A 12,989-nucleotide genomic window follows, 5' to 3' on the forward strand; every position below is an offset into this window, starting at 1 on the left:
CTGAAATGGAGAAATCATGGAAGTGAATACAATTCCTCCTAACAAATTAATTTGTTATACACATAGTCAGAAATCAAAGCTTGATTAGTATGCTTAACTTACACAACTATTCACACCAACTATATCAGACTTTGTTGATATGACTAAATGCATTTTATCATTGGACCGTATGATTATGGTATCTAGTTTGAGCCATACAATTAGAATATATATATATATATATATATATATATATATATATTATTTAGGTTTTTTTCATACAGTTCAATTGAACTGTTTAAACCTAATTAAGGGGTTAAAGGTTGTTCTTGTTAAATAGAACCCATGGTAGACTTATCTTTGTTCATTGCTTTTTGTTTTAGAGTTACACAATGGTAACCTAATCACGCTCCTCTCCCTTACCCCAGAGTAGAATATTATGAAATGACAAAGAAAAAAAAGTTATATATAATGATACTTATATCTCTTTATTTATAATGAAAAAAATATATTTTCATTAAAATTGAAAAGTAAAAAATACTCTTTTGCAGAGCTCTTTTCTGACTCGTGGTATATATATATATATATATATATATATATATGCAAGCATCTATACTTTAAGGTTGGTTGCTATCCAATAAATTGGTCACTCCATTATGGATAAGGATTTGCTATTTGAACTGGTATTCCAATTTATATTCTATACTAATGATATTAAACTAAATATAGAAAAATATTTAATTTTTTTAATTAACCTAATATATTTTTATTTGTGTAAGATATGATTTCCACCTCAAATCATTTTATCTCCGTTAGGGTTACACTAGTGGTTGATTGTCCCATCAAACTCCTCACACATTAATGCAGAAAATATACAAATGTTAGAAGCACATCTCAATTTGAGATGACCACTCAATTTGAGATGACCATTTGCTGTCCCTAACTCTATTCTTAATATACTAATCAATCATAATAAAATAAAAATTGATATAATTATGAATATTTAAATTTTTTAATTAACATGACAAAATATAATTGGTTTAGAACATGCTTTAGGATAGACTTTGGGACAACAGATCCTTGTTCCTCAAATTGGACTACTTCAAAGTTAAATTATATTTATCCATTAAATACTTTTTTATCTTTTATTTCTATAATATAAAAAAATATCATCCAAAAATCAAAAAACTAAAAGGTATAACATAATGGTTGCCAAAATATCATTTTTTTTAACAAATGAGGTTATTAAATAATATTAATTTTATTTATACTAGCGTGTCGATCAGCACATCATGTTGAAAGACTCGCATTCTTATTTTTCTGATATGTATCATTTTTTGTTACATTCTTTAAAGATAAATAATTTAATATAAGAAATGTTACATAGAAACTCAATAAAGATCAAATATGTAAGAAGATTAATCAAATATAGAATTGAAAAAGAAAAGATAAAAATAAGAAAATGTGTGAAAGAATAATGATGTATTATGAAGAAGAATAAAAGTAATATTTAAAATTTTATGATGGTTATTAATGGAGGAGTTACAAAAGGGTAATTTTAGAATGTGAAAAATTATGCTACAATAGTTATTTCAAATTTTGGCTTTATATATATATATATATATTAGTGTGCACAGGCACTTCGTGACTGCCTTCAATATTATATGCTACTATTACGTATTCAATTTTTATATATTTCATTTTTTAGAATTAGAAAATATTTGTTATATTTTGTATACTTTATATTATAACTTTTTTGTATTTATGATAATGTTCATTTTAAGGTGAAAGATATGATTAATTATTAGGTCGGGTGGTTATTTAGGATTATATGTTTTTTTTTAAATTAAATAATGTTAAGGATGAAATAGGAAGTAAAAATTATACATGATAGAAATTACACAATATTTTAACTTTATATATATAATATATATATATATATATATATATATATATCACACGCCATGAATAAAGAGAACGGGAACAAATTTAAAGGTAGGAGAGGATTTGAACTCTTTTTTTTTTTACTATTTCAATGGATTTTTCTAACTAAAGATATTATATAATATAAATGGTGTGAAAGTAGAGAATGTCAGTTTTTCTTTATATTGAAAACTTTTTAATAGTAATTTTAGTCTTTATGTAGGAATTTTGGAAGACAGATATGAAGGTACTATAGGAAGCAATAGTTAATCTCAGGATAAAGGAAAAGAAACTCATCTTCATTTAAGAAAACCAAGCAGCATACAATAAAGGAACTCTCTAACACAAGGACCGAAGAAAATAGTTTAAAGCACCAAAATAACATTGTTGTAGTTCTAAGGGATGCATTTAGCTTCTAAGTAACATTGACTTTCAAACCTTCTTTTCAGAATTCATTCATATTCTCTTTTAACATCCCGAAGAAATTAATAAAGAAAATCTTGCAGCATCTCTAGTAACTAATGTAGTCTTCTTCCTTGGAATATCTCATTTCTAATTCTCTAGTACATGTCTCTTGGAGCACTGCATTTAAAACATTCCATTCTGCTTGCAAAGTTGTGTTCATTGCATCCTGATCTGTTCAAATGAAGAAACAAAACAAATACTATTATTTTATCTATTGAATATATAGTGATGTATAAACCATGTTTTGCACTTAAGACCAAGAGAAAGAAAACTGTAATATTCAAGTATGTAACTTGTAAAAGTAGTCAAAGAAAGAGGAAAACAATAAAGATATCAATTGCATGCCTAAGACACCAATTTGGCTTGTGTTACTTCAAAGGCTGCATGCAAACTAAAAGCATATATTATGTCCCCTTTGAAAAAACCAATAGTCAAAATATATTTCTTAACATGTGAGATGAGACACTTGTATAAACACCATAGACTGATATGAGTGTATTTGAGTTATCTAATATTTCTAGATGGAATAGACAATTATATACAAATATAAAAATGAATATAAGCTAAGTGTGAACTTTGGTTATACAAATAATCAATCACCTGGTGCATATCCAGTCACCAGATTTCCATCCAGGTCTTCCACCACCAGCACCGCCGCCGCCGCCGCCAAAACCTCTTGATCTCAAGATATCATTGTTGTAGCCTCCACCAGCCAAGTCATCCTTGAAAGCACCACACTTGAAGCAGCTAGAGCGGCTAGCAAAGTTATGTGTACCACAGTTAGAAGCAGCACAATACCAATCACCTGGTCTAACATCTGATCCACTCATCAAACCAAATGAAGACCCTCCTCTTCCTCCAAAACCCATGAAATCAACTCTTTCTCCATATTTTGATTCACCACATCTTTGGCATGACTCTCTCCTCTGAAAATTCAAGTGCTGGCATGACCTACAGTTCCAATCACCTGGCCTACTCATATTCATTTACTTCTCTGCAAATTATTCTTGCATTATTAGAATAATATATACATATATAAATGACCAAGCAAGTAATAAATATTAATACATTTTCAATATATCATTATTATTATTCAGATGTTATTAACACATTATTTTGCATGAGTATAAATGTTTGTGCATGGTACTAGACTCTAGCTAGAGTTCTTCTTATCATAATATAGTGACCAACATATAAAAATATAAAATTATAAACTTGGTTATAAATTAATTTCTCTGAAAGCTATAAAAACAAGTTTCGAGGCTGACATAATAGAGCACTTCACTATAAGAGGTTGATCACATTACTAATAAATATGATCTAGGAGTGAAAATTTTGAGGGGGGTAGTAGAAGAGAAAAATGAAAGGACAAACCTTAAGATAAAATAGTGACTTGAAATAATAGAGATATTAGAGAGACAGAAGGTGAAGAGGAATGAATTAGTGATGAGGAAATGTGATAAGGGTGGTGGTTTATATACAAGCAGAGAGCACACAGAAAAGAGAGAATAAATGGAGTGTAGTTAGTGTTGTAGTACTTTTTTAGTGTGGGTGAGAGGGAACCTTGATAAATGGAATCAATGAATTCTAAAGGAGGAAAAAGGAGATAAAGGAAAATTGGTTGCTACAATTCCAAAGAAATAATACTTTGAATTTTGAATATAATACTTTGGCAGTTCTTTATAACATGATTTTGTTTTAATTTTTTTTTTTGTATATTCTCTTACCCTATATGCAAAGAACTAATTCTTTTGGGGTATATATCTATCCTTCTATTAAGTATAGTATACAGGAATCGAAATTTTGATCTATAACCTATTACAATACATAAAAATCTAGTGGGGCTATAACTAACATTTAATTGGTTATTGTTTTAGAGTTAATGAAATGGCAATGAATGGAAAGTGCACACCGGATAAATATTTGTCCTCTAACTCCAAAGAGGAAAAATATACACTTCAGTTCAATCTTTCATTTTCACAATAACATAACCTCTAAGGTAAGCTTTGGTGTCCAAAAATGGTTTTAAGACCTAGGAATGTGATGGTCATAAATATAAAAACATATCCATTTTTTTTTACTTTCTTCACAAGTGAGATGTCTAGGAATTTTTTTTACATTCCTATTTACCTAAATTCTTTTTCTTAATATATAATATTCTTATAAACATGGATAAGTCACATAAGTATACATTGTGTGTTTCTTAATTAACCCTTAGCTTCAGGGACTAATGTACTTTACTCCTTACATAAATAATTATCAAAGTTATGTTACTTTGTTTCTGTTTCATGAATATGTATAACTATAAGTTGTGTGTTTTGTAAGTAACCCTCTAGTTTTGTTACTTCTACACAATATTCAGGATTAATTAGTTCTCATATTAAAAATGAGACTGAAATATCCAAGGATGGCCTTCACATGAAAAATCCATCTCTAACATTTTTCGTCCTCAATTTTGGCTCCTAAATTCACAAAGCTCTTTTGCTTAAAGAAAAAACTTTGATGGTGCCATTTAAAATTAGTTGAAGTTATCTTATGCATGTATGAATGTTTTAATTTACAAATTCTACTATTTTATTTGTAAACTTTGTTCCAATAACTAACAAGGTATTGGAATAATATTGTAAGGTCTCATTGGGTCATCCTCTTCGTGTTAAACCAAAAGTAAAAAATTCAATTTTTATGAGCAACTCTTATTAGGAGGATAATCATGCACTCCCGAAAGACATTAATTTTTTACCTATAAGGTGAAAGAATATTCTTAATTATACCAACTTCACCAAAAACTTTGTTACTATAATATATTATATGGTGTACTAACATAGCACATCACTAAATTAACAAATACTTTCTCAATTCTCATGGTCTATAGCAAAATTGCAATATACAACCAAGTCAAAAAAGATCAAGACCCCACAAAAAGAGCATGTAGCCTAATAGCAAAACATAGAATGTCCAAATATCTCATCAATGAAATAAACAATGAATACTAGAAAGGCCCTTTGACCATAGCATTTGGTTACTTGAAGCAAATTCGAATTGCAGCCCACAAAAACAGAATCCATTTATACAACAAAGGAAAATTTTATATGTAAATCAAGGACATGAATTGGTGTCCCTTAGTTTTGGTGATACATTTCCTATATAAAGAAGATAAAAAAATAAGTGAAAAATAAAGATAGAAGTATAAACTATTAAATATGATAGTTTAAATCTTGATGTACAAAAAGATAAATAAATAGTAGGAAGAAAAATGAAGTTGGTATGTGCCACAGAAAATGAAGTTGCAAAAAGTTATTAGAGAATGTGGAACCTTAGTCAGCATTTACTAAAGGGTAATGAATATTCGGACCATTAAAATCATATAGAGATCAGCCCACAAATTATCCCAATAATATCCATGATGTGATGCATGTCTCTTTCATGTCAATTCCTCTTTGGGAATCAAAAAATATTTTGACAGTCAATATGTTTCGAAAAATAGTTGCTTCTTTTACAATTTGAATATTCTTTTGTTCTCTTATAAAAGTAGAAGTGATACGAATTGAGTCAAAGTTTATTGATAAAATTAATTAATTATTAGGAAAGTTGGTATATCAAATAAAAATGAACATATAAGATATTGTATGTATTCACATGTATTATTTATATAGACAAAAAATTTTTTGGAGGAAAAACAAAAACTGGAACATACATAATTTTGGATCTGTACCTAGAATTAATATACAAAAGATAAATGTGTCATATCTATAGTTGTAGAAATGAAGTAGCATGTAAAGAGAAAATGGTGAGTGGAGGCAGGGAAATTAAGTTAGTAGTAGAAGTTTGAAAGCAAAAGAGAGAACAAAAATTAAACAAATGCGAAAAAGAGAAAAGAAAAGGGAAATGGGGAGTTTCAATAAAGATAGGTGAAGTGTTAATGATGGAATAACAAGTCTTCGAGGTTTCATTTTGACCATCTTTTGTATTCTTTTTTTCTATTCTTTGCATGAAACACTGCTGCGGCTGCTGAGCTATTTTATTCCCTCTTTCTCTCACACTAACCTTAGCTTTATCTATGAGTCATGTTAGTATTATCAAATTTGAATATCAAAATTTTAATGTATGAACACTTTTTTATCATGTATTCTCAGCCTGAGTTTAAGAAAATCCTATATGTTTATGTTTTTATTTGCTTATTATCTTGTTTTTATATAACACATGTTATATCTATCCTATGGTCAAGGAATTAATCATTTTTTGAAGGTTTGTGGGTACTCATCAGAATAAGTGTTGCTCATATGAATTTAATCAATGATATTTGGCCAATATGATTCTTATAGATTTAGTAGGAGATTATATCACTCGAACAATATCTTTATAGTACATATTATCTTATTTAAATACATATATTTTAAATAGAAAATGGGTTGTATATCCAAATGTAAATGTTTTAACTTATTTGTTAATGCAAATGAAAATAAAATTGTAATATTTATATATTGTCACCGTAAAGATTTATAAACAGTTAGTATTCATTATTTATAAAACTCTTACAATATTTTTGCATATAATTTTTCCTCTAAAAACAATGATATTGTATATTCAAACTGTAGCTAAAATATCTCTACTTTTGAATGAAAAGAACTCTTCTATAAGAATATATTTTTATATATTTTTTATTTATTTAATTAAGAAAACTTAGACTCTTTAAAATTTTAAATATCACATAATAATTTAAGTCTAATACTCCACTCTCAAATACTAGATGGTAAGAATGAATGATTCAAAGATATTGTGAGCTCCATTCTCTTGGGGAAGGGTAAAGGGAAGTAGAGGCAAACTGTAAAGAAGAATAAAGAAGGATTCGATTCTCTCATTGGGAACCGTTTCCATGCAATTGCAGATACCCTCGACCAACTCAATTGCATTCTCATCTTTGCTATGTGTCATTGTGTGCGTACTTTTTCCTAGCAAAGTGCATGCTAATTATATCCTTAGTTTCTCTTTTGTTTTTTGTTTTTCAATAGTTATATATGATATATTAATATATAGTCATGTACTTTTTTCTTCACTTTTCTTTGGTTTATCACTTTCTCTCATTACAAAAGATAATCTATACCTCTAATGGTTGTATACATAACTTAAGGGTTAAGAACATTAAATCTATGGATATTACACTAACCTTTTTCTGGGTACAATAAAAGGTATTTAATTTCTCACCCTTTTGGGTAAGGAACTAATATCTTTCAGATGCATAATTATCTCTTTCAACAAATGTTGCTTAGAGGAATCAAACTCTTAACATTTTAGTCATATTTGAGATCTAACTGAGTCTTATACAATTAGATCAACCCCTTATTGGTCTCTTTTGGGTTAGAAGAGAGTTTAAGAAAGAAGGGTAAAAAATGGAGTGGGACTCGCTAAATTTCTTTCTCCTCTCATATTATTGTTAAACTTATTCCTGAAGGTTTATGTTAGTATAATACTAATCTATCTTTTAAAGCATAGAACCATATTTAGATATCATGGGGTCTTAGAGGAAATTTATGTTTATGTTTGAGGTCTAGTCTAATATAACTAATATATATTGGAAAAAGATGAGAATGACATGTCAACATGTTACTTATAATAAAAGAAATTGCTAATGCACACTCGAATTCTCAAGACTTAAACAACGTCAAAAAACCCACTTGGACACTTCAAAAGTTGACCCAAAATTTCTAACTGAATGGAGACAAAGAGAGTCCAAAGAGAAAATAATAGGCAATCACAATAAGAAATAATTTCCATATCTGATTTATTAATGTTTGTGAATATGGAGTGTACCGAACATATGCACTAAATCTACTAAGTCAAGTAAAATTATACTACATCATGCTAAGGCAGAAGCATTAGGACCAACTATCAATAAGTCTATTAAGTCAAGGCCAAGTAGTATGCGTCAAACTGCTAAACCAGGAACAGATTGTGTGATGCTAAGCTGGTTCACATTGTGACTTGTACTTCATGTTCCAACACTCTGTAGCAGTGATGCAAGTTGTGCATATTATTCATGTCCAAAGTTGTATATGTTGTTAGTGGTTTGTGCTTCTAGAATGCCTTTCTTGGAAGTAGGAGTGCTTGTTGTTGTGCTATTGATTGAGCCAGAAGATTGTTTAGGCATATCTTGTTGTGGATTTGGTGGAAACCCATGCTTAAAGTAGCATGTATCCATTGTATGCTCATCATTGTTATAGTAGGTACATACTTTTATGGCAGTGCTCTTATTGTTATATGATCTAGCAGACCCTCGACTTTGTCCATATCCTGATCTTCTAGGGTTGTTTCTTGCTCTTCATGGTTGATTCTGGTTGTTGTATCCCCCTAGTTACCTTGGATTTGTTGAATTGAAGAGAATCTTATCATCTAAGTCAGCTGATTCTAGTTGTCCTTCTTGTTGTAGAAGTAGTACAAATGTTTTGTTTATAGATGGAAGTTGATCCATCAATAAAATTTGTGTTCTTGATGTTCTAAAAGTTTCATTTAGCCCTTTTAAGAAGCACAAAACATATTCATTGACTCTGATGACTCCTTCCTTGACTATCATATCCATAGGAAGCACAACAATGTTATCCCTGAAATTACTGCTGCTAATAATGAGGGTCATCAAGATCCCTCTGATATTGAGGACATAAACCTTGCATCAAACAACAATGCCCCTCCTCCTGTTTCTAACCAAGATTCCAGAAAATCCAACAGAGTAGGGCAGCCACCTAGGTACCTACAAGATTTTCATTACAACCTTATCCATTCTCATAAACAACAGTAATGAGCAGGAGTATATCACCCCCTATCCTCAATCATATCCTACAACAACTCTTCTAATACTCACCTAAATCATATCCTTTCTATTACCACCAACAATGAAGCTAAGACTTATAAACAAGTCATTACATCCCCTCATTGGATCAAAGCCATGCAGGATGAACTTAATGCCCTTGAGTTAAACTAGATTTGGGAGCTAGTTGACTTACCTCCAAATAAGAAACCTATTGGCTACAAATGAGTCTACAAGATTAAGTTCAAGTCTGATGACCAAATAGAAAGATACAATGCTAGACTTGTGGCAAAAGGGTTCAACCAAACTGAAGGCCTTGATTTCCTAGAAACTTTTGCACCCATTGTTAAGCTAACAACAGTAAGAATTTTACTTGCCATTGCATCTTCCAAAATTTGGATAATCCATCAGTTAGATGTCAATAATGCATTATTGCATGATGATCTAAAAGAGACTATTTACATGACCATCCCACCAGGGGTCATATGCCATCATCCTAACAAGGCCTGCAAACTAAAAAAATCCCTCTATGGCCTAAAGTAGGTTGGGAGACAATGGTTCACTAAACTTTCTTAATCCCTCTTAGCCTTAGGCTACACTCAATCTCACCATGATCACTCACTCTTCACCAAGAACATAAGATCCTCTTTCACAACTCTTCTAGTCTATGTTGATGATGTTGTTTTAGCTAGAAATAACAAGGCAGAGATAGACATTGTCAAGACCTACTTGGATAGAAAATTTAGAATCAATGATTTATGTACTCTAAAATACATCTTAGGATTAGAAGTTGCAAGATCTTATACTATTATATCCCTCTGCCAAAGAAAATATGCATTGGATATACTCTCTAACACTAGTTTCTTGGCTGCCAAACCTGTACATACTCTTATTGTCAAAACAACCAAGCTTCATCAAAATGATGCATCACCTTACCCTGACCCCCCATACTATAGAAGATTAGTAGGAAGACTCATTTACCTCACTAATACTAGGCTAGATATATCCTATGTTGTTTAACGATTAAGCCAATTTATGGCTCATCCTACAACCTGCCACTACAAGGCACTGATGAGTGTGAAATAATGCTACATTTGCATTGCATTTAACTTGAATTTTAGGACATAATTAGGACTTTAGGGTTGTTTTTAGCTTTTATTTCTCTTTGTTCGGGTTGAGTGGGTGTTTTTGGTTATGTTGTGCAGTTTAGATGGATTAAAGCCAAAAAGAGTAGAGATTGGATGCAAGAAGATGAAATTCAGTGTTGAGACTATGTGAAGACCAATTGAAGGAACAAAATAAGTCATAGATTTTATATTATATTCCTATTTTTTATATTTGTTTTGTTGGGCTTAGCCCAATATTTTGTAATTAGGATAAATGAGGATTTTCCGTCAATGATGATACAATTGACACTTTACATTACAATTCTCTAATTTAGAATTTGGTATTCTCTTCTCCATTATGAGTGAGTAATTCCCTTTTTTTCTAGGATTGGGGCTATGCCCTTCTACATTCAATAAATATTTGTTCTTACTTCTATTTCATTGAGTGTTGTGATTTGAATCATTAAACTGAGTTTTATTCGTATGAGTTGTCTGGCCAACAAATTACACCTCTTAGATACATTGGGGAATGACCGAGAGGTGAACCCAACTATATGATCATTCAGTTATTCAAACTAGAATCCTAATTCACGAGAGTAGTATTAGGATTCTCAGGGGTTTCTGGAATTCACCTTGGGTTGCTACGAAGCGATTGGATAGAAAGATACAAGTAAAAGATTTGATTGATAACCATACCACGAGAGTAGGTGCAACTTCCATTGAGTACACGTGTCAGAGCTTGAGAGAGGATGACACATATCAAAGAGCAATCCACCCTCACAACTTAAAGTTTGTGAAAAGGAGCAAAACAAGGATTTGTGAGTGTAAATGCGGTAACTCTTATCGTGAGAACTCTTCCTAAATTAGATTTCAATCCCTTTTTACTATTTTCATAATTATTCTTGTCAATTGTTCAATTGTTCTAAATTCACTTTTAATTCCTATTTGAGTGAAAGATAAATTAATTGTTATAATTAAATGAGTTTTCTAGTCCTCGTGGGATCGATATTTTATTACTTGACGATATAATCGTGCACTTGTGATTTGCCCTATCAAGTTTTTGGTGCCGATATCAGGGACTGTGTCAAAATTTCTTTAATTCTCAATTAATTCATTAATTTACTCTAGTGTATTAGGCGTTTTCCTTTTTCTTGGTACCTTTGTAGGTTGCCCATTTGGTTTATGCAAAGTTCAAATTGCTACTCAGAGCCATAAAATACTTTTCGTAGAAGAAGAAGACAACAAAGAGAAAGAGCAAGAAAAAGATGTGCATGTATACAAACAATGGCTGAACGAGATGAACAACCACTTAAAGCGACTATGCAACCCCTAATTGTTGAAGCTTGGGAAAGATTAAATGAGTTGACTGAAGTTTGCCCTCATCATGGTATTCCACCTTGGATGTTGGTTCAGAACTTCTACAGTGAGCTAGACTTTCCATCACAATATTTGTTGGACTCTTCAGTAGGTGGTGTCTTTATGGGCAAAGGAATTGATGTTGCTTCAAAGATCATAGATAATGTAGTTTCCAATCATCATCAATGGGTGAATGAGAGGATACACCATCCAAGAAGAGACTCTAGTGGATAATATTCAGGCAATCACATGGAGAAGGTAATTTCCACGTTGGAGAAACTTTCTCAAAGGTTTGGAAAGCTAGAAAAGTACCATGATAATGCTATTGGGTCTACTGCAACATGTAAGGGGTGTGGAACAAAAGAACATGAATGTTCTGAATACAAACAATTCACTGAACGTGTACATGGAGTTTGGGCTAATGAACAACCTGAATCATGCAATTACTATGACAACAAGGAAAAGAGTGGACAATAATTCAACCGACCATACAGGCAGAGCAATCCCAACCTTTCCTGGTCGAGCAAAAACACTTTAAATCTTCAATATCAGGATGACAAAGGTAATAGGAAACCTACAACACGGTTTCCACATGTAAAATCTTCTCCTATTGATCCCACTATTATAACAATAATGGAAGGTCAAGAAAAATTACTTGCTAGCCTTAATAAATATCAAGAGGATCAAATAATGATTAATAAAAATGTTGCAAATATGTTAAATGATTTAAATTCTAAGATAGAAAACCTAACCATCCATGGAAAAATGTTAGAAATACAAATTGTCCAACAAGCTAGCAACATTAATAGGCAAATAGGGATGTTTTCAGGACAACCAAAGAAAAATCCAATTAATGAACATTGTAAGGTTATTTGATTAAGGAGTGGGAAAGAACTCAATGATGTTCCACGAACTGAGAATGATATACACGTGGGAGAGAAACATACTGAGATACAACTCCCTAAAGAGGAACAAAATTTCGAAAATGTGTCTAAGTATGTAGCTCCACCACCATATGTACCACCAATTCCTTTTCCCCAGAGAATTGCAAAGGCAAAATTAGAAAAGAAATATGGGAAATTCTTAGATATCCTTAAGAAATTATATATCGAACTGCCCTTCAATGAAGTACTACAGGAGATGTCTGCATACGTGAAATTTCTTAAGGATATTATATCTAAAAAGAGAAGACTAGAGGATTATGAAATAATTGCTTTAACTGAGAAGTGTAGTGCTTTAATTCAAAACAAATTACCTCCGAAAATAAAAGATCTTAGTAGTTTCTCTATCCCTTGCTTAATTGGTAACACTAATTTTGACTGTGCTTTATATGATTTAGGGGCAAGTGTGAGTCTCATGCC

The 12,989-nt window shown here is 31.1% G+C and overlaps 1 protein-coding gene across 1 annotated transcript; it reads right to left on the bottom strand.

The window, feature by feature from the left end:
* Positions 1–2,178: 2,178 nt before the first annotated feature.
* On the bottom strand, positions 2,179–3,868 carry LOC109337472 (TATA-binding protein-associated factor 2N). Its single transcript, XM_019574447.1, has 3 exons — positions 3,742–3,868; positions 2,968–3,361; positions 2,179–2,538 (listed from the first exon to the last, which is right to left on the bottom strand). The coding sequence occupies exons 2-3, from the start codon at positions 3,351–3,353 to the stop codon at positions 2,463–2,465; spliced, it is 462 nt and encodes a 153-aa protein (XP_019429992.1). The 5' UTR covers positions 3,354–3,361; positions 3,742–3,868; the 3' UTR covers positions 2,179–2,462.
* Between the last annotated feature and the right edge of the window lie 9,121 nt (positions 3,869–12,989).

Source organism: Lupinus angustifolius, unplaced genomic scaffold, assembly GCF_001865875.1.
Source record: "Lupinus angustifolius cultivar Tanjil unplaced genomic scaffold, LupAngTanjil_v1.0 Scaffold_6_169, whole genome shotgun sequence".
NCBI classification, from domain to species: Eukaryota; Viridiplantae; Streptophyta; class Magnoliopsida; order Fabales; family Fabaceae; genus Lupinus; species Lupinus angustifolius.